Genomic DNA, 27,772 nt, shown 5'->3' with positions numbered 1-27,772 from the left:
AGATTGACCTCTGATCATTAGGAAATGTCCCTCTTTATTTCTAGTAATTCACCTTGTTATCGATTTTGTTTGAGATTTTAAGAGCTGTATCAGCTTTCTTTTAGTAAGTGTTTGTGTGGTACCTTTTTCCATTCTTTTACTGCAAATTTTCCATGTCTTTTATAAGCCATGATTAGTTGTTTATTTCTATTACAGTCTCAATCTTGCTTTTAAAAACTTTTCTCAATCTTTAAGATGCATTTAGAAAGTTGCTATTTAATTTATTTACTGATATATTGAGTTTAAATCTAACATCTTACTATTTGTTTTTAATCTAACAAAAAATCTTTCTTTGTTCTTTTTATCTGCTTTCTTGCCTTCTTTTGGATTAATCAAGTGGGGATTTCTTTTCTTATTTATTTTTTCCTATATTAACTTTATTCTTTGTGTGGATACCTACAGATAAAATTTAGACTATTTGCTGGAGAGGATGGATTGACTATTCATTAAGATGTCCCCATTCAGCTGTTGTGGGAGGTTTGTTTGTTTGTTTATAAACAAGTTTATTAGCATGATTAAAAACATTGGGGGGCTTCCCTGGTGGCACAGTGGTTGAGAGTCTGCCTGCCGATGCAGGGGACGTGGGTTCGTGCCCTGGTCCGGGAAGACCCCACATGCCGTGGAGCGGCTGGGCCCGTGAGCCATGGCCACTGAGCCTACGCATCCGGAGCCTGTGCTCCACAGCGGGAGAGGCCACAACAGTGAGGCCCGCATACTGCAAAAAAAAAAAAAAAAAAATTTTTGAATAATGACGAAGAATTTCTAAACATGAAAGAATATCAGTGGCTATACCTTATAACCAATATTTGAAATTGAATGGGCAAGCTTTATTGCCAGTCTTCCTTTTATTAAAAAAAAATCCATTTATTGGTTCCATGTGAAGTCACGACTTGTTTTGTTTAGGAATGAGTCCTTAATGCAACTAAGCATAAAAAAATATCTTCCATAATTGGAGCGTGACCTGCATTACCGAGTAAAGAGTTGGTAAAAATCCTCAAAGCGTTGGGGATTTGTTTTTTCTTAAAAACAAAAAACAAGAAAACATTCTTTTTATACAAGTGTTGTAGTTCTTTGTGAGCTTTTAATAAATATAAATTGTCAATAAGTTAGAGGTTATACTCCCTGGCAAATGCCTTGAGTATGGTTTTCTGTGTAGCTAATGTAGTATAGATCTGTATATTTAACAGTTAAGATGGATATGGGGTTAATACAGGTTTCTGAGGTTTAAACTAACATGGTTGTGTTCTGGAATAGAGTTCCTCCTCCACTCTCAGATGAGTGGAGTGAACGCCCACTGGCTGGCCAGAATTCTCTTTATTTAAAAAAAAAAAAACCTACTTGTTCACAAAGGTAAATGTTGAATCCAGAAATGTATTTTAAAGTCTATATATATATTATCATGACCAACTGTGTCTATGTAAGAAACACAAAGTTGGTTCAACATTTTAAAACTCATACAATTCACACATTAACTAGAGGAAAAATGTATATAATCATTTTATTAGATGAAGACAAACACTAAATAAAGTTGAACAGTTATTCATGGTAAAAAGTTTATTAAGCTAGAAATACATAGGAACTTTCTTAACTTGTTATGTGAGGCTAACAAAAGTCTCTATCAGTCATCATATTTAGTGGTCAAATGTTAAAATCAAGAATTTCCTTTAAAATTAAGAATATTTTAAACATTTCACCACTAAATGCTTTTTTTAAATAAATTTATTTATTTATTTATTCTTGGCTGCATTGGGTCTTCGTTGCTGCATGTGGGCTTTCTCTAGTTGCGGTGAGCAGGGACTGCTGTTGTGGTGCACGGGCTTCTCATTGTGGTGGCTCCTCTTGTTGTGGAGCACGGGCTCTAGGCGCGCAGGCTTCAGTAGTTGTGGCACGTGGGCTCAGTAGTTGTGGCTCACGGGCTCTAGAGTGCAGGCTCAGTAGTTGTGGCTCACGGGCCTAGTTGCTCCGCAGCATGTGGGATGTTCCCGTACCAGGGCCCGAACCCGTGTCCCCTGCATTGGCAGGTGGATTCTTAACCACTGTGCCACCAGGGAAGTCCCCCACTAAATGTTTATTACCACATCTATTCAGTGTTATCCTAGAGGTCCTAGCAAGTAGTAGACAAGCAAAAGAGATTAAAAAAAAATATAAGGAGTGAAAAGAGGCAAAACTGTCATTATTCACAGATAATAAAATTGAATACATAAAAAAACTCGAGCCTACAGGTCATTAGAATTAAGAATTTAGCCGGGTAGATGGCTCTTAGAATCATAAGACATCAGTCAACTCTGACAAAAACCATAATTTTTTTTAATACGAATTTATTGATTTATTTATTTTTTGCTGTGTTGGGTCTTCGTTGCTACGCGCGGGCTTTCGCCTAGTTGCAGTGAGCGGGGGCTACTCTTCGTTGCAGTGCACGGGCTTCCCATTGCAGTGGCTTCTCTTGCTGCAGAGCACTGGCTCTAGGCGCAAGGGCTTCAGTACTTGTGGTTTGCAGGCTCTAGAGTGCAGGCTCAGTAGTTTTGGCACACGGGCTTAGTTGCTCCGTGGCATGTGGGATCTTCCTGGACCAGGGCTCGAACCCGTATCCCCTGCATTGGCAGGCAGATTCTTAACCACTGCACCACCAGGGAAGTCCCAAAAAAACGTAATTTTTTACAAGCTACCATTTATGATAGCAACAAAAAATATAAGGTAGCTAGTATGAATTTAACGAAAGAAGCTCAAGACCCATGAAAAGACATTCAAGAAGACCCATATAAATCAAAAGAGATAGGAAGCCTCAATATTGTAAAAATGACATTATGCCAAATTAATCTATGTATTCCATACAGTTTCCATCAGAATTTGAACAGGGTTTTTTTTTTTTTTTTTGGAACATGACAAGTTGTTTCTAAAATGTAGGTGGAAGAACAACTTGACCCAGAATAGTCAAGGTACTCCTGAAGAAAACCAAGGTGAGGGAACTTGTTCTTTCAGATGCTGAGATTCATTGTAAAGCAATAGTATTAAGACAGTGTAGTGTAATCTCAGCAATTGACAAGTAGACCAGTGCAACAGGATAGAGTTCAGAAACAGACTGATCCATTCATGTTAGTTTGAGAATGATACAAAACTGACACTGCAGATTAGTGGGGCAAGGATGGACTAACAAATGGCTGGGAAAATTGACGATTCAAATGGAAAAAAATGAAATTGGATCTGACCTCATACCATTCATGAAATAGATTTCAAATGGATTGTAGTCTCAAATATGAAAGGCAACATTTATAACTTTTAGAAGAAGATGTAGGAGAATGCTTATGTGATTTCTTATTTAACGCAAAAAAATCCAAATCATAAGAAAGGTTTGATAAATTTGACCACAGTAATATTAAGAAAATCTGATCATGAAAAGATACTATAAAAACATAGAAAGAGAAGCCAAAAATTGAGAGAAGATATTTACAGCCCATGTAACTAAGAAAAAAGATTGTTACCGTTATCCAGAATATACTTAAAACTTCCCCAATCATAAGAAAATACAACTAACATAATAGAAAAATGGACAAAACACATAAGCAATCTGTTCACAAAAGAGGAAACCCAAAGATTGGTGAACATAAATAAACATTCAACCTCATTAATAAAAATAAAATGATTGGCAAAGATAAAGTTTCACAGTAATATGTGATAGCCAGTATGTAGGGGAAAAAGAGAAAACTCATACAACTATTTTGTTAAAACAATTTGATATTATCTAGTAAAATGGAAGATGTACAAATTCTATGGACCAATAAGTTCACTCCTGCGTATATATATGCTCTCCAGAAATTCTTGTTGTGTACCAGGAGACATGTTCAAAAATGCACAGCAACATTATTCATAATAGCTACAGTAAAAAGTTAATTAATTCTAGTCAAACCTTTCGACATAATGTTGAGCAAACAAAAAAAATGATTTGAAGAATATTATGTACAGTTCATTACCATGTATATAAAGTTTAAAAGCAAGCAAAATTAATCAGTATATTCTTTAGAGATACTTTTGTGGAATAACTAGGAGAAAAAAACAGGGGTTACAACTAGGAACAGGACATAGAGAGGGCTTCAAAAGTACTAATTTTCTTTCTTAGGCTTGATAGTAGGTACATGGGTGTCTTTTTTCCCCCTTCTATTTCTATATGACTTACATATATGGTATACTTTTTTGCATAAATAAGATATTTTAAAATAAAAATTAAGTAGCATAATTAAAAGATGAGAATGAGAAAAACCACATAGTATTTTTAGGCTTAAAATATTAGTTTAAGATTTGTAAGAAAAAAAAAAGCCAGCACCAGCCAGACATTTACATTGATAAGGAAGTTCATGAGGTCTTTGGACTCCTCCCAGAAATTATTTTCCGCTGAGGCTGTAACTATGTGTTGTCTTTGTGTTTCCCTGAGCCCTCAATGTCAGTGGCTCTTTTCTGCTACCTGTGGATATGAGGCCAGGCCAGACTCCTACCACCGCATCTGAGTTATTTCCTAATAGAGCCTGAGAGTACATTAAACACTCACTTTTAACACTGGAACCCAGAATTTTAAAAGAAGGTTAAAGACATGATTAAAGTCAGAATTCATGAAATGGAAAGTTATTAAAAGGAAAGTGAATGCTTATAGTACATCATCAGGAGTGTCTTATACAAGAGCATGAGATACAGTGCAGTGAGGTAATTATTCCATGCTGTCACGTTGTTTAGTTCTAAATTGGGGCAGGGGAGAATTCTTGACTAGATTCAAGCTTTCTTTATCATGCCCATAAATATAATTTTTTGGTAAACTTTCACAATTTTTATTTTTCCTGAACAGATTATTTTCAGTAATTTTTTAAAATTAATTAATTTTTGGCTGCGTGGGGTTTTCATTGTTGCAGCGAGTGGAGGCTACTCTTTGTTGCGGTGCGCGAGCTTCTCACTGCGATGGCTTCTCTTGTTGCAGAGCACAGGCTCTAGGTGTGTGGGCTTTAGTAGTTGTAGCGCGTGGACTCAGTAGCGGTGCGCGGGCTCTAGAGCGCAGGCTCAGTAGTTGTGGTGCATGGACTTAGTTGCTCTGCGGCATGTGGGATCTTCCTGGACCAGGGCTCAAACCCATGTCCCCTGCATTGGCAGGCGGATTCTTAACCACTGCACCACCAGGGAAGTCCCTTCAGTAGCTCTTGATCCCCAATAAGTAATTTTGACCATGAAATATTATTGAATTGCACTAATTAAAGGTTGAACATTCCCAGTAAACCACTGTGGAAAATTTTAATGAACAATCCAAATGAATGAGAAATCAATACTTATTGATTGTTTTCTGGCATATCATTAAAGCCAAAATCTGTTCTCTTACTCAAAAAGCAAAGCACCTAAATTGCCTGTCTAGTTTTGTGCAAGTTTTGCATCTGTCTATGTGTAAGCCATTAAGACTTTTGCTGACAAATCAATGAGGCATTCAAAAGGAGGTATTTAGGGCTTCCCTGGTGGCGCAGTGGTTGAGAGTCCGCCTGCCGATGCAGGGGACACGGGTTCGTGCCCCGATCCCGGAAGATCCCACATGCCGCGGAGCGGCTGGGCCCGCGAGCCATGGCCGCGGAGCCTGTGTGTCCGGAGCCTGTGCTCCGCAACGGGAGAGGCCACAGCAGTGAGAGGCCCGCGTACAGCAAAAAAAAAAAAAAAAAAAAAAGGAGGTATTTAGTTGTAAAACGGCAACTCTCCTTGGTTCATATTTCTCACTGCATCTTCATAAGTTCTCAGAAGTCACCAGACCCTTCAGTCATACTGAGAATATGTACTAGTGCTAGAAGAGATCTAAAGTTGTTTTGATGGAAAGCAAGTTATTTTTTCAGAAGCTAAGTAATTTTCTGTTCATTTTAGGAAAAGGGAGCTACTTCATATTTTATTTTGGCTTTTGAATAAAATTCAAAAAAATAAATTTTTATTCAAAAGCCAATTGAACTGTAAAGGTAGATTATGATCTTCTGGAAGTCAAGACAATTTTAACCCAAATGTGGAATATAGCTCCTATTCAAGGAAATGTCACAAGATAGCTGTGTTTTGAAGTGTTTCTTATATTTTATAAATATGCTCTGGTTCACCGTGGAATCCTAATTTTATAGATTGGAAGACAGCATATGATTATGCTAAGGTAAGCTGACTAAACGAATAGGCTGGGAAATCAGGGTGGAGGGATATAAAAGTAGGAAGGAGAAGATGCTGCACGGGGTGGTTTGTATCTGAAGTATGTGTGGTGGATTCCTGTAGATTATTTAAGATTTCACTTAAGATGTCTACCAGCCAAGAGGGAAACACAATCAATCATGGGGTCACCGCATCTATAGAATTAAAACTCGAACGATGAACAGCTATTTCTGGAATTAGGACCAGGAAATTCTCTTGTGTGCATGGTTCTGAACAGTCTGCCAACCATATTGTTCCAGTAGTTATAGTACTGAGATCCTTAAGGTTTTTTTCTGTTAATGTGGGGCACAGACATCAGGTTATAACTGAATTCTCTTAGGTAGACATGAAGTAATGTTCTACTTCAATACTGTGCCCTGATTATTTCTGAGACCTATAGGAAATTCCACTTATGAGGAAAGTTAGGAAAAATTAGAACGTATTTGAAAATTTGAAACTGAAAACTCTGTTGCTTGTGAGTTTTCTGATGAAACAGAAGGGTTTGGGGCACCAAAAAGTCATTCTGGTTTTTATTTTGGTTTTAATGTTTGATTTATTCAAGTTATATTATCAAAAACCTAGCTCTTTACATTTTAAAACTTGATTTGCAAATCACTGCTAAGTGATCTTTGAATAATATTTAGTTCCTATTTACAGACTTAGCTAATTGAACATGTACAAACATTTAAAATTGCATTTATAAATTTGTTATATTTGATTTCCTTTTTAAGAACTATTGTTAGCAACTGACAGTCTTTGCAAGTACTTAAGAAGCTCTTATACATCTGTTCTATTAAACTTACAAGTATTGTGACCTTTAAAGTTTTCTTAAATCTTCTAATGCTGTATTATGCAACTCAGTCTTCCTCTAGTCAAAAGATACTTTCCCATATAGGAAGCCAACAACTATCACCTGAGGTAACTTAGGTTATTTTCTACCAAAGACATAAAATCTGAGTTCTTCCCATACTAATCAAGGAAGATGTTATGTCACAGTATATAATTTGGGGACTTGCCTAACTAGCATGCTTGGAATTACTAATATCCAGAGATTATTGACAGAAAAACTGATTAGATTTCTATAAGCAACCCTGAGTGAGAATACAGAAGCTTGTTTATTGTTGTCATGTCAAAGACACTATAGTGTTAAGAAAAGGATATTCACATAAAACACCTGCCTAGACCCAAGCTCTGACATGACTTCATAGTCCTACTCACAGAAGTCTGCAATTCCCAGCCGGTTTGCCCATTTGATTTGATTTTACATTTCTTCAAATTTTGGGTAATGCAGATCTTTTCTATCTGAGTCTAAAGACAGCTTACAGTGAAGGAGTCCAAAGATATTTAAATGCCCTATTGTCTAAATCTCAATTCTGTATCCCTTTATATTCTCAGAATCAAGCAACTCTTACAAGTATTTCAAATGATATATGATGGAATTTAGTTTTTTATATAGTTGTTTTCTGACTTGTAGTCACTTCTTCCATGGGTAGTCTAGCCTAGTGGCATTACTAAAGAGTCATTCCTGAGATACGAACTGTAGAAATGATCCCTGAAAGTATAGTCTTAAGAGATATAGACAGCAAAATTTGGACCTCTCTCCCCTTTGAGAATAGGAGTGTAGGTTGACTGTAAGCTGAAGAAGGCTAAGTTAAATATCAGACTGCACTGGAGAAGCACTACATTAAAACAAATTACCAAATTATGTTTCAAAACCATACAGATAGTTTTGAGATTGCATTTATTCATAAATAGGTAAAAAAAGAATTCCTCAATGTTTTTCAAAGATTAGCAAATGAAATGTACAGTTCATACAACAATAAACTCAGACCTAATTAAAAAATTAAGAAACAGCAATAATCTTCTGCTTGTTCTAAAATGATAAGAAATCAAATCAGCCTCCTAAAATGTCATAAATACTACTTGGGATACAAGACTTATCAGGTTTTGGGTGGTTATAAAGAATTCGACTATTAATAGAGTTCAGAGTGAGAGTTACCCATGGATGGGTTCCTAACCAAAGTGCTATCATAAGATGAGCTGAAGTTGTATAACTTGGTCTCAAATTACCTTGTCTGATTCAGTACATCCTCCCCATACAATACTGAAACAAAGTAGTAACTGGAAGGAAGCTAAACTATAGGGCCCTTATTTAGTCCCAATCACCTGGCAGTAAAATAGCAAGGCAGGCAAACAGTCTCCATAGATGTGATGAAAGAACAGCCATCTCACATAGGGCAGGCTGACAGTCGCAGGGATTTTGACAGAGTATCCTGGGCTGATACCAACATCTGATAATCCTGAATCCTAGAACATTAGATCTATCAAATTAGAATGGAATTAAGATGTCTGTAAAAGTAAATTTACTGAATATGTGTTTTTTTCATTTTCATTAATTTTAACTACGTAAGTAATATATAGATTTTTTTAAAATACCTAATGCAAAAAAACCCAAAAAACAAATTTAACATTACAAATAAGACTGAAGTACCTGTTGACCAACATCTCCAAATCTAATATCTTCTTTGGAGGTAACCACCATTATCAGTATGAAGTATATCTTTCCAGCTTGCTTGCTATGCAATTATATGCATATATTTACTGTTGGAAAAATGTATTTTATGTTGCTGGAATTTTTTAATATTTAATATTTAATATAAAATATTAATATAATTATATATTATAATTATATAATTAATATAATATTTAATATAAAAAATGAATTTACACATTCTGCACCTTTAGTCAGTTAAGAATATCTTGCTAATCTTTTTATGTCAGTAAATAAAGACATTTGTTGAGTGCTCTTTCAAGCATTTGTATATCTATTTGATGCATTTAGTCTTCATGACAATGCAGTTATTATTATGTTGTTATTATCATGCCTACTTTAGCAGCTGAGGATTCTGAGGGAAAGAGATTAGAGAAATTGCCCAATTTAGTGACAGAGCCACCGTTTTGGATTCTGTTCAAGGAAGACTAACTCCAGGTCTCCTCTCACGGCAACTATTTTACACCGCCTCTCTGAGGTACATTAGCCTACCTCTGAATGCGGTGTGTATCAGCCCAAAGCCCCATGGGTCCATCTTTTGTGAACTTGCAGTGACTGAACGATATGCAGATACTGTTCAAGTTTAAAGATGCCACCGAGTGCCTCATTATGCTCGGCATTTCGGTTGATAATAGCACAAGCCAGGCAGTGTGATGGTATAAGGTGTGTGTGACTGTTTTTGAGGAGAATAATGAACGTAAGAATGTGGAGCAGACCCCATTGTTATGCTGCACCATTCCTCCACTTCCCTCGCAGCCTATGTCTGATCTGTGAGCAGCATTCCATTTACGTCAAAAATAATGTCAATCTAGTGAAAAGACTGAATGACTCAGAGCATTACTGTAGAGAACTGGTCTCTGTGTGATATGATCTATAACATCCTAATTTCACAGAACATTTTTCATAACAGCTGCTAAAATTGTGATCGAATCCATTAACTTCTTTTTTAAAGGATCCAATGTGAAGCAATATTGAAGCTAGACTTAAAATGCAGGTGTACTGAGGTGGAGTCCCACCCACTTAGACCTGCATTATCGTTAGCTGCTTCATACCTTTTCTGCATTTGTCTGTCTATATTTATTGATCCACTTGTGTCTGCTCTTCTTTTGTATTTCTAGCTGCATTTGGGTCAGAGATAGGCTATTTCAGAGTCTGGAGGGTCTGAAAGAAAGAACGGAGAAGAAAGGAGAGAGGAAAAGGAAGTTTTCCTCTAATTCTAATGGACAGCAGAACAAGATACACTGGAGAGGAGGGGTAGAGGAAGAACCCAGGGTCTTGCATTTATGAAAGTAGTGTTATGCTATGCTATTGATTAAGATCTCTGTAGAGAATGAATGACAGTGAGAGAACATGGCCACCGAAGCCCGTACGTTGAGCAGCTTATAACTTAGAAATGTTGACCCAGTTGGAGTTCTCCTGCCACATCATCATCCACAAAAGTGACAGCTAATTTTTCTATGTAAGAATTTTATTCCTTGGATAAATACAAAGTCAAATAAAATCCCTCCATTTTATTTTTTCTTCCAATGCTATATCCTTCTGGGAATTTGCAAAGTTAGCCCTTGACATGTATTTTTGTTTGGAACGTAGAGTAAGACTAAAAAGAAGTTTCGAAGAAGGTGGAAGGTGACTTGTGAAATTTACTTTCAGACTTGAGAGTGTCCTTCTAGAAAGAGGATAGGCTTCTGAGGACTGAGCTCTATCCAGTCTTCCACAGATTAACTGTGATAAAGTCAGTACACAAGTTAGTGACCTGTGAGCCTTGGTTTTCCTACCTGAGAAAAAAGCCTGGGCCAGAATCCCTAAGGTTCGTTTGAATTAATATTCTGATTCTTATATGACATGATAGAAAAATATAGCTTCTAGTGGTCATTAGATCACCCTTCTAGTTACCCAGCAGCATAATCCTGTACACATTTTCCTTCTCTCTCACACTAATACTCCTAAGGGGGTTGTTACTTGCGGTGTCTTTACTAGTTTCTTCCTCTGGACAGCCATTTCTTCCAACTTCCTTCTGGTATAAGAGTTGTTGAAGTGAAAGTCCTTAGCTCCATTCCAGTTTTAAAAATCTTAAAAAATTTTTTTCCTCAGGATGGGAATACAGATTACTGATTTATAATCCATTAATCACTGCTGTAAAGAGGCCCTGAGATCTTTGTTTTCAGGCCCTCAGAAATTGTTAATTGGATGTGATGTGTTGTTGGCCACTTGGGTCATGGATTTAAAGCACTACTTCTCAGACTACAGCTAACTTCATGTTTAATAGGTATCATTACATGTGTGCGCTCCAGTGGTTTGCACCCAGTCAGTGCTAGCTGATGATAAAGCAAGCATACAGGATTGCCATTTGGGGGTTGTCCAACACCAGGACCAGGCAAATTACTGAACAGTAATGGGGCAGAAGCCCCAGAATAATTCTCTCCACTCTGAGCCCTGCTGATAAGCAGTTCTCACGTTCCCTCACTTTATTTGTTCAGCACCTAGTGATGAGGTAGCTACTGCAATCCTGGTTGTTATATACTATGCTAGGTCCTCCAGAGTTAGGTCTCTATTGCAAAAGGAACCATGTTTACAAAAGTAGAATGAGCTTCCTGCTTGGTTCTTTTTGTCACCACGTAACCAAAGTTGTTACTAAACCAACCAAAGAAGAAATCGTCTGAGAAATAATTTTTCTATAGTTTTCAATGTCTTCCTTTTTTATGCTCTTCCACATATGTGGAAGATTAATAACATTTCATAATAACATGTTTGAGAAGTGAATTTTCTAGACTAGTCACATCATTTGTGAATTGACAGCTAAACACACTGAACTCTAATTGCATTAAAATCTTATTCTAATAATTTGTTCAACACTAGCTAAATTGGTGTGTACAGACTAGTGGCCCAGGAGTCAAAAAACTAGCAGCTCATAAACTAGCTATGTGGATGAGGACAAGACAGTCAAGTTCTCTGAGCTTCAGGAGAGGAAAAAATACACTTGGCTGCTCTGTCTTTTGGGGCTGTTGTGAGGAACAAATGAGATGATGGATGTGACAGTGCTTGGTGTTATAAAATGTACAGTCTAAATATGAGATAGATAAGTTGTAAGATGTGTGTATATGGCAGTGTATCTAATTATATTATTGCATTCCTCCATGTGGTATTTCCACTTTTTATATGTAAACAAGAGCTGGTGAAGTTGATTCTCTCCCAGTTATCACAACCTAATGGGCAGCTACAAATTCAGATTTTATTGAAAAGAGGAAATAAAAGTGATCAAGGAGATTACTTTTTCTTCATTGACATGTAAAAAATAAAGGGACTACTGATAGAAAATATTTAGCTGTCTTTAAATATACTTGAATGGTCTGACTTTTCTGAATATCCACTTTTCTTTCAAGAAAGAAAAGGCAAATGAAATGAAAAGGCAAACCTTCTGTACATATTGTTATTCAGTGGATGTATCTCTCAGTGAAAAATATATTTAATTTTATTTGTTAGAACCATATGCCAAGTGCTAAGTTCCATAGATAAGAAAGGTACAACCTGAGGTGCTTCCTTGTTTTGCTTTTATAATATAATATATTTCGAACATAATAATACTTCATAATATTTAATACTGTGAAAAGAATTTCCTGGGGTAATGCTACTGTGAGAAATTGTTTTACTCTATTAATATCAGTACATATTAATATTTTGTACAACTCAGTTATTTGCTTTATTCTTAATAATTTAAATCCAAGAAGCCCTTGATTATTAATTTCTTGAACATTATGACTTCATTTAATGACTGCCGCTCTGAAAAGGTAAAATAGGATTAATGACCAAACTTCATTATTTCTAAGGAGTGGCTACATATGCAAATGTAAGGAGCAGTAGCATTCCAAATAAATTCAACTAGGGGAACACTTTTCCTCAGCCAATGCCTATTCAGCCAGTGCTCGTGGGTAACCTACCCTCTTCCCTTTCAGAATGGCAACTTTTGAGTCCTGACTTAGACTCTGGGCAGCAAGATTAAAGGTGGGGAGAGGCAGACTAAAGAGAACCACAGTGGTTTCTCCCTCTAGCCTTTACCAGGTCATTTTGTGTGTGTTCCACTTCACTCTTTTTTTCTTTGAGTCTTTTTATTTAAAGACTTAAACACTTTCCTTTGAAAAATCAGTGTAGTTTCTGGTGGGGAGAGAAGATATCCAGGGGAAAAAAAAATGAGACAAAGACGCATACACATAACTTGGAATGTAAACTTAAAAGTTAATAAAAGGAAATTGGGGGGTGGTATTTCTTTTAACTTTTCAGCTCTTTTACTTTATTTATCTTACAGTTTTATTGAGATATCATTGACATAGCACTGTATATGTTTAAGGGGTACAGCATAATAATTTGACTTACGTAAATCATGAAATGATTATCACAATAAGTTTAGTGAATGTCCATCATCTCACATAGGTACAAAGTAAAAGAAAAAGAGAAAAAAATATTTTTTCCTTGTGATGAGAACTCTTAGGATTTACTCTCTTAACTGTCATATATAACATACAACAGTGTTAATTATATCTATCATGTTGTACATCACATCCCTAGTACTTATTTATCTTATAGCTGAAGTTTGTACCTTTAACTACCTTCATCTAAGTCCCCCTTCTCCCACCCCCACCTCTGGTAACCACAAATCTGATCTTTTTTTTTTACATCTTTATTGGAGTATAATTGCTTCACAATGGTGTGTTAGTTTCTGCTTTATAACAAAATGAATCAGTTATACATATACATATGTTCCCATATCCCCTCCCTCTTGCGTCTCCCTCCCACCCTCCCTATCCCACCCCTCCAGGCAGTCACAAAGCACCGAGCTGATCTCCCTGTGCTATGCGGCTGCTTCCCACTAGCTATCTACCTTACGTTTGGTAGTGTATATATGTCCATGCCTCTCTTTCGCTTTGTCACAGCTTACCCTTCCCCCTCCCCATATCCTCAAGTGCATTCTCTAGTAGGTCTGTGTCTTTATTCCAGTCTTACCCCTAGGTTTTTCATGACATTTTTTTTCTTCTTAAATTCCATATATATGTGTTAGCATACGGTATTTGTCTTTCTCTTTCTGACTTACTTCACTCTGTATGACAGACTCTAGGTCTATCCACCTCATTATAAATAGCTCAGTTTCATTTCTTTTTATGGCTGAGTAATATTCCATTGTATATATGTGCCACATCTTCTGATCTCTTTTTTCTTTGAGTTTGTTTGGTTGGTTGGTTGGGGGTTTTTTTTGAAGTATAATTGACCTACAACATTATGTTAGTTCCTGTTGCACAACATAGCAATTCGATATTTTTATACATTACGGAGTGATCACCACAATAAGTCTGTTTACCATGTTACTATACAAAGATATTATGCTATTGTTGACTGTATTCCCCACTCTGTACATTTTATGCCCATGATTCATTTATTTTGTAACTGGAAGCTTGTACTGCTTAATCTCCCTCACCTATATCACTCATTTCCATATCCCTTCCTCTCTGGCCACCACCTGTTTGTACTCTGTATCTAAGACTCTGTTTCTGTTTTGTTATGTTTGTTCATTTGTTTTGTTTTTTAGATTCCACACATAAGTGAAATCATACAGTATTTGTGTTTCTCTGTGTGACTTACTTCACTTGGCATAATACCCTGTAGGTCCATCCATGTTGTTACAAATGGCAAGATTTCATTCTTTTTTTTATGGCTGAGTAATAGTCTGTTGTGTACACACACACGCACACACCACATCTTCTTTATCCATCCATCTATCAATGGTCAGTTTATTATACTTTATCCATAATACTAGTAAATTAAGTACTTGTGGTGGTTTACCTGTGTTTTGTTTTTGTTTTGCTTGGATAGCCCGGCCTTGTTTTATTTCTCCAGCTATCTTAAATTTGCTGTTGAGGTAAGTTCTTTGCTGATCTTTCTAGAGAGTTCAAAGAAGCACAAGCTAAATTTTCAGAAACTCTGTTTTGGGTGGAAAAAATATATATTAAGACCAAAATGGTACAGTCCTTACAGTTACAGTCTTGGTAACTTTTGCTATAGAAAATTTATGCTGATGGTCACCTATTGTTATCTGGTCTTGACCTGGCACCTGACTTTTTTAGTATTTTTCCTTGATTTCTAAGATCTCCCAACTTTTTTTTTTTTTTTTTTTTTTTTGGTGGTACGCGGGCCTCTCACTGCTGTGGCCTCTCCCGTTGCGGAGCACAGGCTCCAGACGCGCAGGCTCAGCGGCCATGGCTCACGGGCCCAGCCGCTCCGCGGCATGTGGGATCCTCCCAGACCGGGGCACGAACCCCTGTCCGCTGCATCGGCAGGCGGACTCTCAACCACTGCGCCACCAGGGAAGCCCTAAGATCTCCCAACTTTGATACACCTTCTTGTATCTTTGTTCATCCAACACTCCAGCATGCATTCGTGTAAATAAATAAATACAAGTGAGTGCTTTTTATAGTTATGTTGTAGAAAGGTTTTAATGGTCTTTGGATGCTGGATTTTTGTTGTTGACTTGGTCATCTTTAGTGTTCGTTTCTTCCCTTAGGCTTTGTACATTTCTCCTAAATCTCACTGATTTCTTTGTTACCTCTGTTAACAGACAGGCCGCCATGGTTGTCACCTGTTTCCTGCCTGGTATTACTGATAACCTTGAGATTTTGTTACCAGTGTCTGTGGTCTCTGTCAATCCTCTCCAAAGTTTTCACAGATTATTTTGCAATATTCTTTTCTTAGACTTCAATGAAGCGGTCCCAGAGACAGAACGCCTGGATTCAAAAGCACTGAAAACCCGGGCCCAGCTTTCCATGAAGAACAGACGCCAGAGGCCCTCTAGGACAAGACTCTATGATAGTGTCAGTTCAACAGATGGCGAGGACAGTCTGGAGCGAAAGGTGAGTGCCCCTGACCACTTTCTGACTTGTGAGTTCGGGCTGTATCCTTGTTCCTACAGCTTATTGAAGATAATGATTTTCCTGCAGCCATATTCTGTATTCTAGTTGGAAACAGCTGGAATAGTTCACTTCTTTGTCTCCTAAATTCTTATTCACCTCGATATATCGTTGTAATTCAAATTCTTTCTGTACTCATTTGATGAACTAATAACCAAGAGCATTATCCATATTGTCATATTTCATGATGGTGCTTTTGATATTCAGCTGTTGGTTTTATCTGATGGTAAATAATGAGTGTACAAGTCATTGTTCCTATATGTCTTAGGTATCTGTGGTAGCTACAAAGGTAATATGGTGAATTGTTGTAAACTGTGTAGTCTTATCTGTAAACCAACAAAAATGGGTTTTCATAGGGATTTACTAAAAAAAGGTCCGTCTGATTTCAAAGTAAGTATCACATGGGACTGATGCTCAGTGGCATAACCTCCTTTATAATCTCTTATACCAACAGCCTTCAAACAGTTTCTATAACCACATGCACATTACCAAATCACTTCTGCCCAAGGGTTTGAGAACTTCTCCAGAATCAGATTCTGGTGCTTCATCCCTCACTCCAGTGGCTGGCAGTGTGCCCTTCTCGTCTGACCACATAGCTGAATTTCAAGAAGGACCCCTGCACCCAGAAAGGGAGCCTTCCTCCTCTACTGGGGGAGACACATCATTCTCCTCTCCTTCAAAATCTGATCATGATATGGAAGAATCTCCTTGCCACCATCAAGCCACCACCAAGAAAATACTACAAGAAAAAGGTACTGTTAATTTTGTTGTTGTTTAGCTTTTGTTTTGTCTGACTTCACTAACACCTCAATTTGTGCCATGTAAAAATGGCTCTTTTCAAAAAAAAAAAGCAACAAAAACAAAGGCCTGTGTCTTTTCATAGCTAATAATTAATACTGCATTCCTTTTATATTATGGGACAAGAGAACATCCTTCTCTCATTTTTACTTTATTTTACTTTTTAAAAATCTTTTCCTACCTGATTAGTATTTCACTTCTTCAGCTTTCTACAAGTTTACTATTGAAGGAAATTCTTCAGGAAGCCTTCGAGAGATTTTGTGTAATAGTAGCCCATAGTTTCAATAACTACTAACATAATCATTTAGAAAAAAATATGTATATATGAAAGTGAAAACAATATAATCTTAACCCATTAATTGGTTTTTATTTAGAAGAAATTTTCATGGTAATTTATATTGCAAAAATGTGACAGAAAAGCTATGATAAAGATAATGAAGGGAGATTAGTCAGTAAATTTGAAAATATGCTCCTAGAATTAGCATCAGAATTTCATAGCAGTGTCAATAGATTGTTGTCCTTTTAATTGTATGCTTTAATTTATAGAAGTAATAAATTCCTGTTTAAACAAGTGAAATGATGCAGAGATATATAAAGAACAGGTTCTTTCTCTTCCTACCACATCTGATGTGTTCCTTTAAAGTAACCAAGAAGATTTGGTTATATTATTTTCACATCTGAAATGCATGTAGATATGGTGTGTATGTGTGTCTGTATGTATATATATACACATATATTTTAAACAAATGTGTATATATATATATATATATAAACAAAAATAATTTCTGGTGTATGTTTTGTTTTATATACTTTTTTTATAAAAGTGAATTCTACAAATGACATTCTGCAGTTTTGTTATACACATGATAATATTTTATGGACATCCCTCTGGGGCGATATACACAAATTTAAATGACAAGATAATCTTCTATAGTGAGCCGATAATATAACTGAGGCAACCCTTGTAGTATTGATGGACATTTAGGTTGTATCCCGGATGGGGGTAGGTTGTTGTTGTTTATTTGCTTGTTTGCTTACCACTGTGAAAAAGATATAAGCATTCTGTGCTTTACATTCTTGTATGCTGATGCTTTCATTTCTGTAGAATAAATTTCCAAAAGTTGAATCGGTAGTCAGAGTATATTGTACTCAGAGGAGAATGTATGGCTTTAAATGCTTTTATTGTAAAAAATAAATACTGAAAGTAAATAAAATAAATATTCGAAATAAAGGGAAAGAACAACCAAAAAACAGAAAATAGAAAGGAGGGGATAATGAAGATAAAAGCTGAGTTTAATGAATTTTTATTAACATGAAAAGCCTACTCTTAACACCTCCACAAAATAAACGCAGCAAAGCTATGTAAAAATGAATAGCCCCCTGGAAGGACAGGTTAAGAAAAAAAAAGAGAAACCAAAAACACCCACAGCATTTGAAATGAGAAAGGAGATACAGAGGTTAAAAAAATTTTTAAGATAGCATGCAAACTCTATGGCAGATTTGAAAATCTAGAGGAAATAGAGGATTTCCTACCAAAATATAAAGTGCTCAAAATGGTCTAAGAAAAAGAAAACCTGAATAAGCCAATAAGTACAGAAATATAAAATATATTTTTATAGCTTCCATTTAGAAAGGTACCAGGCCCAGGTGGTTTTATAACTGAATTCTGACTCACCTATAAAAAAATAGATAGGAAAAGATAAAATAGAGCATCTATTTTATGTTAATTATTCCGGGAGATGTTTTTCATTTATTTTATGTAGCTAGAGTCTTAAAAACTAGTAAAGATCATGTGGAAGAAGAAAATCTTATTATACCTTAAGAAATATATCTTATTTCTTATTATATAAGAAAATCTTATATAAAATCTAAATGTAGATTCATTTTAAATATGATGCTCGTAAATTAAATCCAGGAGTGAAAATTACTTATATTCCATAATCATGTAGGGTTGATTATGGAAATGTAAGGATGGTTTAACATTAGAAAATCTAACTGTATGAATCATCATATCAACAAAGGAAAAGTGAAGTGTTATAATATTAATAGACATTGAAAGGAATTTGATATAATTTTTCAGACATTTCCTATAAAAACTTGTTAAAAGTAAAGAAGGGATTAGGAAAAAATCATCCAAATAAGATTAGTTATTCATCAGAGAGCTGAATAGTGAATCTCAAGCCACACAAAACTAGCAGATTATTTAGAGACACAAACAAAATGTTGAGGTTATGAATGGAATGACAAAGTTAATTACTTGGGAGGAGTGTCAGGCAACGAAAATGGAAGAGAATATACTGGGGACTTCCTAGATATAAACTTCATGGGAGTGGGGTGAGAAATGAAATGGGTGTTTATTTTATTGTTTTTCCTTTAAACTCTAAAATTATTTTATAAAATGCTCTTGATTTCAGTAGACAATAAGATATATACAAAGTTAACTGATAGACTCTATATGTCTAACATACAAGTAGCTTCAAAGAATTTTTTAAGTCAAGCATAGGCTAAGGTAATAAATCATCAATTTATTGAAGAGAAAATTCATGTTACTTATAAAATATGAAAAGGTGATCAACCTCATTAATGATCAGAGAAATAGTCATTTGAGTTAGATACCCATCAGATTACTTCCACCAACCAGTGCTAGCAAAGATGTGGGACACACTCATTCATTACAGATATGATTGTGCATCACTACACTGCAAAGTCCATGCTCACTTATCTCCACCAGAGCAAAAGTTGTAATCTTTCTACAAATACATCCTGAACGTAGAAATACAGTTGATTGTGGAGGCTCACCTTGTTTTGTAACTCTTAGTAAGTGTCATAGCTTTATCCCTGATATTTTCCCTGGTTTCCTTCCCTGAGCCTATTGATTTGCTGGAATTATCTTCCACAGACTGGTCCTAAGCACAAGTCTTCCAGAAGACGTTTTAAGGTAAAAAATAAGTACTTAGGGAGTACAAGATACTAGTGGAGGCAAGAGAAAATATGTCAAGCCTGCTAATTCATCAAAAGCAGTTGTAAAGTTGGTGAAGGACTTACACTGTGATTTTGGCCTACTTTCAAAAGAATGAAGGCTTCAGAAACTCATTAAGTAACCTAAATTGTGGATTGTAATGGCACTTTTATAGAAACATACTTGTGTGAAGCCCTCTGTCATCTCCTCAAGAAAAAAAAAATGTGTATAGACCTTACTTGGTTCATAAGAAGGCAAAAGAGCAGGAGCATATATTTTGGAAATACAGGTTAATACTTTGTAGTCCACTGTTTGAATTTATAAGGCATAACTTAGCTATCTGAAAGAAAGTACTTTATAGTCGGAGAGTGGATCCCTCACACATGAAATCTGACTAAAATTTTTAAAAAGTGGCTACATCTTGTCTAGATTATTTCTCTCTTCCTTTTACTTCTAAAAGCAGATGTTTCATCTCAAACTGGAGAAGTATTACATGGATGTGAGTTGTGCTTCACAGTCCATTAGCAGTAATATACAGCAAAATGTGGTTAGCAGTGATTAGCATTAAAATGTGAGAATTCCGTCTTTTCTCCAATACCTCCTTTGCTTGCTACTGCCTGTTCTTCGGGATTAAGCTTCCAGCTGTAGTAAGCAGGACCAAGAAATAGGGGGTGGATAGTTTCTTCTCCAGAGACAAACTCATAAGCTTTCCCGTTTTTTTATTTTCCTGGATTGATCATGCTTCTGGGTAACTCGAAAGGAGCTATTAATTGAGCTTTTATAAAGTATTAACTTTATAAATAGTTACTAGTATGATAACCATTATTAGACATTAACTATGACCAGATGAAAGCAGTGCCTCACACTCTTTTCTTCCCTTGATAAAAGTTTCCAGCCTTGAAGAGCTTCCTGTGCCTTCCATGTTCACTAATATTAATCCATTCATTCATGTATTTATTCAACAAATAGTTATTGAGCACCTGCTCTGCGTCCGGCATTGTGCTAAAGGCTGAATATACAATGATAATATTCCATCCTTTCCTGCGGGGAGTTTGCAGACTAGAGTCTGTTTGTCTGTCTCTCTGTCTCTGTTTCTCTCTCTCTCTTTGATTGATTGCTTGCTTGTTTGTTTGGTGACAGACCCTGTCTCTCTGACACCACACAACCACCACCATCAATAACCAGGAAGCCCCTGTACTTTTGCCTTCCACTCTCAGGCTCTGTTGCACCTTGAAAGATAGCAAAGAAACCGATCAGTCAAGACTCTCTACATTCTTTGAAATCCTTGAGTTCTTTGCCATGTGAGACGAATCGACTATTCAGAGCAGGACACAACAGAGGTTAAGTGTGGTTAGCCTGATTTACCTGTGTGTATGTGTTTATATGTGTGTGGTTCTTACAACTCACTGGCTCCTTAATAAAGGAACTAGAATGGGATTTGTAATACAAACTTCATACGTAACATGCCACTCCAGGAAATTCTGGTCCTTCAAAGCTCAGCTTAAATCTCACCTCCTTTAGTGGACCCTTTGCACACCCTCCCCATTCCCAGGCAAAGTGAACTATTCTCTCTGATCCCACAGAAATTTTCACACTGTTACTTCTGCTTCTGTCACTTTGTGTGTGATAATAAATGATCAGGTTGTCAAGTGTGAGCCAGAGTTTTCTCACTCGTCTGATTCATCTTTGTATTCATGGCCCCTAGTAAAGTATATGCATATAATTGATATTAATAAGGTTCTTGGACAAATTAATAAGTATGTCTCTCTAGGTAATCAGTACAAGTCTTCTAGAACAGAGGTCATCAAACCAAATTTGGCCTCCACCCGTTTTTTTTTTTTTAAGATTTATTATTTATTTATTTATTTATTTTATTTAGTTTTTGGCTGCATTGGGTCTTAGTTGCAGCACACGGGATCTTCACTGAGGCACGTGGGATTTTTTGTTGCGGTGCGCAGGCTCTTCATTGTGGTGCCTGGGCTTCTCTCTAGTTGTGGCGTGCGGATTTTCTCTTCTCTAGTTGTGGCGCGCAGGCTCCGGGGCACCTGGGCTGTGTAGTTTGCAGCACGCGGGCTCTAGTTGAGGCGCGTGAGCTCAGTAGTTGTGGTGCACGGGCTTAGTTGCCCCGCAGCATGTGGGGTCTTAGTTCCCTGACCAGGAATCGAACCCACGTCCCCTGCATTGTAAGGATTGTAAGGTGGATTCTTTACCACTGGACCACCAGAGAAGTCCCGCCACCCCCTTTTTTTTTCCCGATGAGATAAATGTTTTTATTTAATTAATTAACTTATTTATTTATTTTTGACTGCACTGGGTCTTCGTTGCTTCATGTGGGCTTTCTCTAGTTGCGGCGAGCAGGGCTACTCTTTGTCACGGTGCGCAGGCTTCTCATTGTGGTGGCTTCTCTTGTTGCAGAGCACGGGCTCTAGGCACGCAGGCTTCAGTAGTTGTGGCACGTGGGATCAACAGTTATGGCGCACGGGTTTAGTTGCTCTGCGGCATGTGGGATCTTCCCGGACCAGGGCTCAAACGTGTGTCCCCTGCACTGGCAGGCAGATTCTTAACCACTGTGCCACCAGGGAAGCCCCTGCCAGCCGTTTTTATAAGTAAAGTTTTATTGGAGCACAACCACACTCAAACAGTTACATACTGTTTTCATACTACAGTAGCAGAGTTGAGTAGCTGTGACAGAGTCAGTAGCCCACAACCTAAAATGTTTACTCTCTGGCCTTTTACAGAAAGTTTGCTGACTCCTGGTCTAGACATACATTTTCTTCCACTCAACATTGCTGGATAAACTCTGAAAAGGTCTTGGTCATTGGTTGCCGTTTATCAAGATTTTTTTAAAGTGATATACCATTACTTTTGATCTAGCAAGGTACCACAAAGGTAATTAAGTTACAGCTGTAGTTGATTACATTCCTGGGACAAATTCTCCATTCTTCAATTGAACACCTAATTGAAGTTGGGTGTTTTCTCAATTGCACCAGTACCACATTCACAAGTCATAATTTTGTTGTCATATTTGTGGGACCTCAGTGGAAACTAGGATAGAAAGACTCCCATTACAACTGGCTAAATGATAAACATCTAACCCCATTTCAGTTAAAATTAGAGAAAGCAAAAGATTATTCCTAGAGGTTTGTTAAGCAAGTTATGTGGCAATAAAGGGCATGAAAATATTTTTCCCCTGTCTATTCTTTGAGTAGCCTAATACTAAAGTTTTAGTCTCTGGACTTACATAGCAGTGGGCCTTTGTTCAGACAAGGTTGAGTAAATGAAGTACTATCAGTTTTCTACTTGTGATTTGTTCACTATTCTAAGTGTATATGTGGCCGTTAGCACATTGCCTAACACAGAACATGTCTTCAGAAATATTTGTTGAATTAATGTCCTTGCAAGTAGAAATCTTTACAGGATTTGTTTATTATTATGTTGCATTAGGCCTTTATACATATAGAAATAGTAAATTTTATCATTGCTCAGAGCACGGCGAGGTTAACCCTAGCTGAGATTGGTAAACGAGACATGACAAAGAAAATACAATTAGAGTAACTACCGAAGGACTGAAAAAACAGAAAAGATAAGTAAGGGAAGGCATATAAGGCAGGGAGATGGCATTGACAGAGACAGGCACACGTCAGATGAAATGACAGGAGTGGGGCTGTCCCAGCCTGCTGGAAGCAGTCTGTTTATTCAGGTTAGAGTGATTGCTCGTAAAATTGAACAGGTAGGTTAGGTCTATAGCTCTAGAATTTAAATACCTTAGATACCTTATCATATTACTAGAAAACCACAAGATGCTTAAGCAGAGGAATAAAAAGGAAAAGACACTAGGTATGAGGAAAATGAGTTAAGAGACCCTGAAAGGTGGAGGAGCAATAGACAATGACAAGAAAGAATGATAAGAGAACTGTTGAAATGTATGTAAGTTGACGAGATCAGGGGGAAGAGAGTGAGGAGGTCAAAACTGATCACAGGGTTTCTAGCCTCAGAAAACACGGTCTTGTCATTGATAGAAAGTAGGAAATCAGAAGCATTATGAGGGAAAGGTGATTAACTCATTTTTAGTAGAGGAGGTCTTGAGCTCAAGAGAGAAGCCAGGGGCTTCCCTGGTGGCGCAGTGGTTGAGAGTCCACCTGCCGATGCAGGGGACATGGGTTCGTGCCCCGGTCCGGGAAGATCCCACATGCCGCGGAGTGGCTGGGCCCATGAGCCATGGCCGCTGAGCCTGCGCGTCTGGAGCCTGTGCTCCGCAACGGGAGAGGCCACAACAGTGAGAAGCCCGCGTACCGCAGAAAAAAAAAAGAGAAGCCAGGGCTGGGAGGTAGATTTCAGAGTCCCCAGAATAAAAGAAGAGGTAGTCAAGGGTCTTGTTTCAGTGAGACTAAGAAGAATGCAGTCCCAGAAAAGGCCTTAGTATTTAGCTCAGGAGATCAATCATTACCTTTGAAAATGAAGACCAGGTTGCCAAAGATTAAAGCTGGGTCACCCAACGTGAGGACTTGGACTTCTAATTGCTCGTCAAGGTAGTATTGGAGAGATTTCAAAAAGCCTAATGGAAATTCCACATTCAGCTAAATAACAAACAAAAATGTCACAATTCTTTTTCTTTTCCTGAAATCATACCAATCCAATGTTGGTTTTTATGCGGACTAGAAGTTCTGAGGTACATTAGCGATGGATTTGATTGATCTAAAGTGGGAAAGTGCATTATTACTTAATCTTGCCTCTTCAGCCTTTTGAAAGAATTCATTTAAGTGTTCCTTGGAACACACTTTGGCGAATGTATGAGATAATGATGTGAGGTTGCCTAGCAGCAGGCTCTCTGATGGGCAGAATCAGGCTTTTAGTCCCAAGATGTCCACATAACTGCCACACTAATAGGTTACAGAGTGTTGCCACGTACATTGTTTCATCTGGTCTTAGCACCACTCGTTAAAATATCTCCCAGCCACCTTTATTTCCGAAAGTAATAAGGCAGTCTCCTTTTAATTTTGCACATTCCTAGCTGTTGAGAGTTGCTCTAGAATTTATTTGGAAGAATCCGGTACTTTCTTTCCTTCAGCTTCTGTTAAGAAAATTGAAATCCTGCTTTTTTTTTTTTTAATGTCCATTAGCAAAATCACCTTAGAATGAGTTTGTGCCGTGTGTGTATATTTTTTTATGTGCATGTGTCACATCTGTGGCTATTTAATTCAGTTACCCAAAGAGTAATGATGCAAAGAGCCATAATAAATATTTGAGGTTAGAAGTGGATTTTGACATGGACATATTTCTTACTCTTCGACTTGATTATGTACATTTCAAGGAATTGATTATTATAATCTGTGTATCATTAACTAAAACTATGAAAAGCTCATTGCTAAAAATCCTTAGAGTATTTTTCAACATCCTGTGCTTCTTCAGAGCTTCGAAAATAGACTCCTAAATGAGAACTGTGTGCACATCATGGCTTGTAAGTTATGTGTGTAGTTTCTCCATTGACAAAAAGCATAAGCAAAATTAACCTGCAAGGTTAATTGAACACTCTCTTAGGAGAACTACCCTCCATGCCAGAAGGTTGCTGGATTTTCTTTTTAATTTTAAAAAGAGACAGACACCAACAGACAATTGGGAAAGAGCAGTTTCATACACAGATATGCATCAGAGACACCCCTTGTTAATGATCTCAGATGACTGGATATGCTGAAATATAATGCCAAACAGCATTCTTTGCTAAATAGCTCCAAGTAGAGCCTTAGGAGTTTCTACCTTGTCCAAGGTAGAATAAGTGCCACCAGTGGAATCTAGTTCCTACAACTGACATTGAATTCCATTGGCAAAGCGTCTCCTCTGATTGGTTTTTGCCATCATTTCAAGCGTCCCCATCCCCCAGCAGCTGCTGTGCTTTAGAGTGCCAGCATAACTCGGAGAGAGGCAAAGATCATTCAGCTGCAAGCACTGGGGAGGTTTTGGCGTCTTCCACGTCATGGGAAGCCAGCCAAGTTGTGCTTAAAGCCAACTTCTAAAAAAAGACCTTTCAAAAATATAAATGTTTTATAGCTGAGCTCCTGCTTGAGAAGTCTCCCCCATGTTCTGTCTCCTCTATCCCAAGACTGGCCACAAGCCATTAGCAAGGGGCAGATGAGAAGGGAAAGCTTTGACTCTCACTTTCTCCCTAATCTCCCAGCCTCTCAGGGGTGACGTTCTTTACTGGACTTGGGACATATGGGGGAAGTGAGCTGGGGTCCTGTCAGAAGGTGCTAAAACCCAAAGGCAAGAAAGGCATGGAGGACAGAGCCCAGGCATTTGAAGCAAAGAGTTGGAGCCAGAGAAGGAACAGAAGGAAAGTCATTTGGTCCCTGCTTTGAATGTAAAGGATGATTTGATAGTGTTTATTCTTATTTTTTTTTCATTCCAGTTTATTTGAAGCTAAAATTCTTTGTGATAAGTATTGGGCTTCTGTCTAACAGGACCTCTCGTGGTTTGACTGAATGTTCCTCAACATAGCTATGTTTCCTGTATGTTAATAAAGGCATCCAGTATTTTCTTTCACTGTTAGGAATTGATGCAAACCCCGTAGATTCAGAGATGCAATGACTTTTGACAGTAGCTTTTTAAAAATGATAATAATTGCTTTTTTCACATATGTGTATATCCTAGATGGTGCCAAAGGTCCCAGATCACTGAGGGCATCAAGTTTGTTGGTGGTGCGAGGAGGAAAAATTAAGCGGAAGTTTGTGGATCTGGGGTAAGTGCTTCATGAAGTTAAAAAGCAAGCCCTCTGTAAGAGAAGGATTAAAGGAGAAAATGGCAAATTCCCTTTTCTGACTGTGTGCTGTCATTATAGGGCGCCTTTGCGAAGGAATTCCAACAAGGGAAAGAAATGGAAAGAAAAAGAGAAAGAAGCCAGTAGGTTTTCTCCAGGTAGCAGGTACGGGTGGGTGATTAAGAACAGATGTATCTCTGCATCTAAACTTTCTGGCCCCCTTCCACTGTTAACCGGAATTAGTGGTCAGTATCTCTGTGCTGAAGTGATACAGCGAGAGGTGAGATGAAAACAAATTGCAATTTGTATTTGTCTTAACTCCGATTGAAGCCTACACCAGGCCTCGGGTAGATCCATTGGCTTAATTGCAGAATTATGGTCACATGAACAGTTTTAATGTTTATCTAAATACAGCATAAATGTATCTATGTGATGTGTCAATTAGACACATTTCAGCTTTTTTGCCTGGCTACCCACAATTCTTGTGTCTTCGGTTATAAGTCTGAAAGGGTAATTTTGCATTTAAGAATCTTGTTGGCTTTCAAGACTGTTCTGTCTACATGCAGGTAAGAAAGACCAATGTCTCACTGAACTCGTCTATTAAGTTGATTTTTGCTGGCGCCATCAACTATGCTTACTGTTCAGTAAAGACTTTCCTATAGAGAAGTGAGCTTTGTATAGCACATTGTCAAGCTTTCCCAACTTTATTCTGAGATTACATAATTGTATACTTAGGTTTATATAGGGAGACAGTAAAGCACAGAGCTCTCTCTGAAGTCCAACTGCCTGGGTTTGAATCAGCGCTCTCCCAGTTACTACCTTTAAAACCTTCGACAAGTTATTTAGCTTCTGTGCCTTTGTTTTCTCATATATGAAATGAGGATAATAAGAGTAGATACCTGTTAGTGTAAGGATTAAATGAGTTTTCATGTAAAGCATGTTAAATGGTACCTGGCACATAGGAGGCATTCAAAAATAATAATAGCAATCTGCTGTAATTCTTATTATTATTTGCAAGTTACAAAGAAGTTTTATATTTATCATTTCATTTGATCCTTACAATAAGATTGGGAGGGCAGATAATAATACCATACTTTATTGATGAAGAACTTCACCTTCATAGAATTTAATTGATTGCTAGCCCATGATTATGCAACAAGCAATTAATGTCAGTTAGCTGGAACTTGGCCTCCTGTCCAGATGTCTTTCCAACACTGCATGTCACCTCCTAGTTACTTAAGCATCTAATTTACATTTATTTATGAATTTTGGGAATCATCCCAATAGTATAGACTAAGGAAGAAACAGACAAAATGCTAAGAATGAAAGAATGTAAAATTATTTGGGGGCCACCTATCCATTTTATAGGTTGTCCCCAGCTGTTTCCTTTTTTCTCTTTTCTGGCAAACACCTTGGTGAGAAATTGTACCTTCTCCCTGGGATTACAGGAGAATGGGGGAGAGGGTGAGGGATGAGAAGAGAGAATTCCAAAATTAATTATTTTTGTTAGTCTGGGTTTCCTTTATTCTGTACAGTGGAGAAAG

At 37.4% G+C, this 27,772-nt stretch overlaps 1 protein-coding gene across 1 annotated transcript in view; it reads left to right on the top strand.

The window, feature by feature from the left end:
• PPP1R9A (protein phosphatase 1 regulatory subunit 9A) overlaps positions 1–27,772 on the top strand; it is a gene marked incomplete at its 5' end in the record, with an annotated part of 154,310 nt that overhangs the window by 102,104 nt on the left and 24,434 nt on the right. The window contains 3 exons of the mRNA XM_082632230.1: positions 15,506–15,663; positions 16,175–16,472; positions 26,216–26,393. Coding sequence (XP_082488356.1) covers positions 15,506–15,663; positions 16,175–16,472; positions 26,216–26,393 — 634 coding nt within the window. The remainder of the gene's footprint in view (positions 1–15,505; positions 15,664–16,174; positions 16,473–26,215; positions 26,394–27,772) is intronic.

The sequence above is a fragment of the Mesoplodon mirus genome, assembly GCF_964341445.2.
Source record: "Mesoplodon mirus genome assembly, chromosome: 9".
Classification (NCBI taxonomy): Eukaryota; Metazoa; Chordata; class Mammalia; order Artiodactyla; family Ziphiidae; genus Mesoplodon; species Mesoplodon mirus.
The sequence above is the reverse complement of the archived record's forward strand: the minus strand, read 5'-3'. Positions and strand labels throughout refer to the sequence as shown.